This window comes from Corvus kubaryi, unplaced genomic scaffold, assembly GCF_017639235.1.
Source record: "Corvus kubaryi isolate FWS band 111438036 unplaced genomic scaffold, C.kubaryi_AGA036_p1.0 35073, whole genome shotgun sequence".
Lineage (NCBI taxonomy): Eukaryota > Metazoa > Chordata > Aves > Passeriformes > Corvidae > Corvus > Corvus kubaryi.
In genome coordinates, this window is record NW_024580758.1 from 1 (window position 1) to 4,728 (window position 4,728).

Sequence of the window (4,728 nt, forward strand, 5' to 3'; positions counted from 1 at the left end):
CCGACCGATTCCGTGTCACCGAGAGTGGCACCTACCAGTGTGACAGACCTGGCATGGGATGAGCCCTCTTGTGAACGTCTCCAATGGTGAGGGGGGATCAGAAATATTCAGTGTTGTCCCCAGTGGGTCTGGGTGGGCTCCACTTCATGGGTGGCTTCACACCCCTCATGTGGCAAGAGCCTGTCCCCTGCATGCAGGGACATCCCATTGCATCCCAGTGTAATGGGACCCTCATGGCGACAACTGTGCCATGGGATTACCCCTGGTGTTCCTGGGATCCTCCCATGCAATGGAGACTCTCCCCAGAGGTCCCCAGTGCCGTGGGGACCCACCTCGGACCTGTCTCGATCCCCTCAGTGTGATGGGACCCTCCTGTCCCACAGACCGGCTGGTGCTGCAGGTGCCGGCGCGGGCACTGCTGGAGGGGGACACGGTGACACTGCGCTGCCGGCGTTGGCAGAACAAGTCAGTCACCGGGGTGCGATTTTACCACAAGGAGAAGGATCTGGGGGGGCCCCTCAATGGGACAGAGTTGTCCCTGTCTCCCCTGCAGCTGCACCATTGTGGCCGCTACCGCTGCAATTGCCAGGTTGGAACCAACCGGCTGGAGTCAGTGCCAGTGACTGTGACAGTGCACGGTGAGCACCCCCACGGCCACCACCCCAAATACTCTGCTACCCCCACTCTCATCCCCAGCAGGTTGTGCATCACCGCGTCCCCCTGCTGACACTGCACAGTGAGCTCCCCACAATCCCTCACCTCAGCATCCCCTCCCCTGCTGGCTCGGGGTGATCGGGCCCGCCCCGTCTTCTTCCCAGAGCTGTTCCTGGTGCCGGTGCTGGAGGGTCCCCCCAAGCCCACCGAGGGGTCCCCCTCAATCTCAGCTGCCTCAGCACCTCCAGCCCCCTAAGGCCCCGAGCCCCCCTCCTGCACCTCTTCTACTGCGACGGGAGGTTGGTGGGGGGCCCTCAGGGGTCCCCGCAGCTCCTGCTGCCCGCCGTGGGGGTCTCCCACTCGGGGAATTACAGCTGCCAGGTGCGGTCCCAGCAGGGGCCGTGCAGAAGAGCAGCGCCCGGCTCCATGTCACGGTGCGCAGTGAGTGCGGGGATGGGGGGCCCACCAGTCACAGCAGTCCCCATCTCACCCATCCCATCCATCACATCCCCATCCCAACCCACTCTGCGTGACAGCCGCTGCCACCGTGGGTCACAGTCCTGGGTGATGAGGACCTTCTGTCTCCAGGTGGAAGCACGCACAGAACCCCTCATTCCCCAGCAGTGGCTGCAGGGGTTGCTGGGTCCCTGTTGTTCCTGCTCCTGCTGCTGGGAGTCACCATGAGCTGTCAGTGGTGGCAACACAAGGGTGGGTGACAATGGGGGTGGATGGGGCTCCTTGGTTTGGAGAGAGGCTCCAAGACTGGGGGGCCATGGGGTGGCACCCACAGCCCCTGACATGGTGGGGACTGAGCCCCAGTGACCTTGGCTCTGACTGCTGGGATGTTTGGAGGGGTCTTCAGGGACTCCTGGATCATCCTGGAGGGGGGGTCTTGAGGAATATTGGGGTGGCACTGGGAGCTGCTGGGGTCTTTGAGGTGGTCTTGGAGGGTTTTACAGGGATGTTGAGGGCTCTTCAGGGATTCTGCGGGAGTTGGGGGGGGGTGGATCTCCCTGCTGGGCTTGGGCTTCTGGGAGCTCAGAGGTCAGAGGGAAGTCAGCGGTGCCCGGGTGGTTCACGGTTCTGGGGGCTTTGGGGGTGTTTGGAGGTCCTGGAGGCAATCAGGAGTCCTATGGGGGGTTGGATGACCCAGGGTCCAAGGAGGGTTCAGGAGCCCTGGGGATCCCATAGTCATCCCCCCACCTTTCCTTGCAGCAGCCAGGAAGCCCCAGGACAGGTGAGTGGGGGGCTGTGGCCATGGACCGCCTTTTCCCTCCTCTGCAGATACCCTTCACACCCCCTTTTGTCCTGCAGGGCCCCCCGGAGCCTTCAGGCCCCCGGCAAGAGGGGGAGGTGCTGTACACCCACATTGTAGGCACTGGGTGGGCAGGGGGTGAGTACAGGGGAGGGATGGGGACACGTCACCCATGGGTGTCACCCCCCCACCCAGGTACCCACAACCAGTATCTCTCACAGGATCCCCGTGCACTACCCAACCCCAGGACCTCCAGGTGACCTATGCAGAGCTGCCAGGAGCCCACACACGGCCGTGGGAACCCAGTGACAGCAGGGACAACAAGATGTGATTCTGGGGCCACTAAAGGGGCACTGGTGGGCACTGGATCCCCCATTCCCCCTCAGTTTCAGTGGTTTCCCAACCTGTCTGGGAAGGTGGTCACAAGCTGGGGGAGGGGAGCTGCATAGGGTGGCCAGTGCTTCCCCTTCCTCCTTCCAGTACCAGTAGGGGTTCCTCTCTCCCACTTCCAGTACCCCCAGTGGTTCCCCACTCCCCATCCCAGTACTCCCAGTACCACAGCGACTTCCACATTCCACTCCCCGCAGTACTCCCAGTACCATGTGAGGCTCTCTGCTCCCCTTCCCAGTGTCCCCAGTACCTCCCATTCTCCCTCCCACTGCTCCCACAACCCCCAAGAGCTGCTTAATCTTGTTCCCAGTACTTCTCTATTGCTCCCAGTACATCCAGATGTTCCCCATTCTATCTCCCAGTCCCACTGTACTCCCAGTGCCTCTGCATTCCCCCTCCCAGTACTCCCAGTACACCCATGCCTCCCCACCTCTCCTCCCAGTGCCAGGGGGGCACAGGACCCCTTTCTCTGTCATTGACACCAAAATGCAGCTTTTTGGTTAAACTGGCAGAATTGGTGTTTGTTCAGCTCTGTTGGGCTTTAGGAATGGGATTCTCCAACTTTGGGCTGCCACTGAAAACCAGGGGCTGCTGCTCCCTCGCCCTCCCAGTGGAGGCACAAAAGGCAAAGATCCCAAAGGGCTGAGAGAAGAACAATTTCCTGCAAACTGCACTGAGAGAAGGAAACCAACAGCAACAGCACCAAGATTCCGAATCCAAAGGGTCACAACAGGAACGATGTCCAGGGAAAGCCCCCGACAAGGAACAAACCCCAAACACTTCCCCCGGCACGTTTCCTCCACCAGCAGGAACCTGGCAGGGGCCTGGACCTTCCTTGCTTTGATGGCCAAAGTGGCCTTCAGGAGGCTCTGGATTCTCTTGGCCCCTTTCCCAACCCCTCCTCTGCCGTGCTCCCCCACACCATGATGTCACCAAGGCCCTGGGGGTGTTCCAGAGCCTCCCCCTTTCCCAGGGCAGTCGGGATCAGTCCGTGGCACAGGGTGGGCTGTGTTTCCAGTCAGTTCCAGGGGCTCTGGACACCCCTCCAGGTCAGGACAAACTGTGGCCTGCCCTCTGCTGCCACAGGAATGGGGACAAAGGCATTGGCAACATCCATGCTGGCACCACTTGGCTGTCTCAGACTCCAGCTCGCCCTGGAGTTCCGGCATGTCTGGCAGAGCCGCTCTCAGTGGGGCTGGCACTTGGTTCAGGCCCCCACAGTCCCTGTCAGTGGCCACTCTCCACTGGAGTCATGCTCTGGCCATGTGGGGCTCTTGAAGGCTCAGCAGGTCTGCCTGAGCACTCCCAGCTCTCCAGGTCATGGCTCATCCCAGGGATGGCGTCCCGCAGTCCTGCTCGGTGCCGTGTTGCTGACGGGGCCCTGTTGTGGTGGCCGTAGGTCCCTGTTGTTCGTGCACTCTCAGCAGCCCCACAGCAGAAGGGTGGTGGGAGAGCCCAGGCCAGGGATTGAGCTGTGGAATTCCCTCTGTCTCCACAGCAGCTCTGCCAAAGCCCAGCAATGCTCTTTGGGCTCCCTGAAATACCCGCTCCAGCACCTGCAGCCCCTCGTGCCACTCCCTCCTCCTGCGCTCGCTGCCTGCAGGGCTGTTCCTCTCCCAGCCCTCTGGCTCCTCTGGGCTGCTGCAGTTGTATTTCTGCCATGCCTTGGATTTGCCCTTCCCAGTGTTATAAACATCTTTTGTAATATTGGCTTCTACGCAAGTATTAATGTAGATATTATATAATGCTAGAAATGCTTTTGCTGTGTGGATGTAGTTTTCTTTCTTTTTAGCAAGAATTTAGCAAGTGTGAGCGAGTAAGATAACTTCCAAGCGAACAGAGGATGAGGCCCAAGAGAGGCTATCAACACTGCTCGGAGAACAAAGGGGCCCAAAGCAGCTATCACCACTCTGCCCGGGGGGCAAAGAAGCCCAAAACTGCAATCAACCCTGACTGTCTGGGGAATTAAGAGGCCCACTCAACTATCAACTCTCACCTAGCGAGCCCAGGCCCAAGAATTAAAAGAAATAAAACCACAAGGCAGAAGACTACGCATGCTCTAAAAAGGCGGAACCTAGGAGCGGCCATGCAGAACAGCTCCTGGAAAAGTTTGAATATGCATGAAGAACAGACAGTAAAAATGGTATAAAAAGGACTCACCTCGAGCATCAGGTGTGCTCTTGGCAGAATGCCAAGGCTGCTGGCCGTTACCTCTTTGCTTTATTTTATGTGTCTCTTATTGTCTTTATATTAAACTCTTTAAATTCTCACAGGAGAGTGAACCTTGTTTTTCACACCAGCTCAGGGCGGCTCCAGGCCCACTACTCTGGCCTGTTCCAGCACACGCCTCTAGTTCCAGGATCTGTGGGAGGCATTGCCATGGCAACAGTCGGTCCCCACACATCGCGACAGTGGCTTCGGAGGCGCTG

The 4,728-nt window shown here is 59.2% G+C and overlaps 1 protein-coding gene across 4 annotated transcripts; it reads left to right on the forward strand.

The window, feature by feature from the left end:
• On the forward strand, positions 1-2,810 carry LOC121660402 (low affinity immunoglobulin gamma Fc region receptor II-like). 4 transcript variants are annotated; one of them, XM_042019765.1, is made up of 5 exons: positions 1-86; positions 384-638; positions 1,243-1,362; positions 1,969-2,047; positions 2,131-2,810. In XM_042019765.1, the coding sequence occupies exons 1-5, from the start codon at positions 59-61 to the stop codon at positions 2,216-2,218; spliced, it is 570 nt and encodes a 189-aa protein (XP_041875699.1). In that variant the 5' UTR covers positions 1-58; the 3' UTR covers positions 2,219-2,810. The 4 variants fall into 4 exon arrangements, with proteins under 4 accessions (XP_041875699.1, XP_041875697.1, XP_041875698.1 ...); XM_042019763.1 differs by lacking the exon at positions 1-86 and adding an exon at positions 1,870-1,891 and having other exon boundaries at positions 101-638; XM_042019764.1 differs by lacking the exon at positions 1-86 and adding an exon at positions 1,873-1,891 and having other exon boundaries at positions 101-638.
• Positions 2,811-4,728: the final 1,918 nt, after the last annotated feature.

What these genes read in the sequence shown, in the direction of transcription:
- LOC121660402 (XM_042019762.1), top strand. Translation starts at nt 251, where the DNA reads ATGGGATTACCCCTGGTGTTCCTGGGATCCTCCCATGCAATGGAGACT. An exon ending in AGTGACTGTGACAGTGCACG is followed by an intron (nt 639 to 1,242) that starts GTGAGCACCCCC and finishes TTCTGTCTCCAG; the next exon opens with GTGGAAGCACGCACAGAACC. An exon ending in AGGCACTGGGTGGGCAGGGG is followed by an intron (nt 2,048 to 2,130) that starts GTGAGTACAGGG and finishes TATCTCTCACAG; the next exon opens with GATCCCCGTGCACTACCCAA.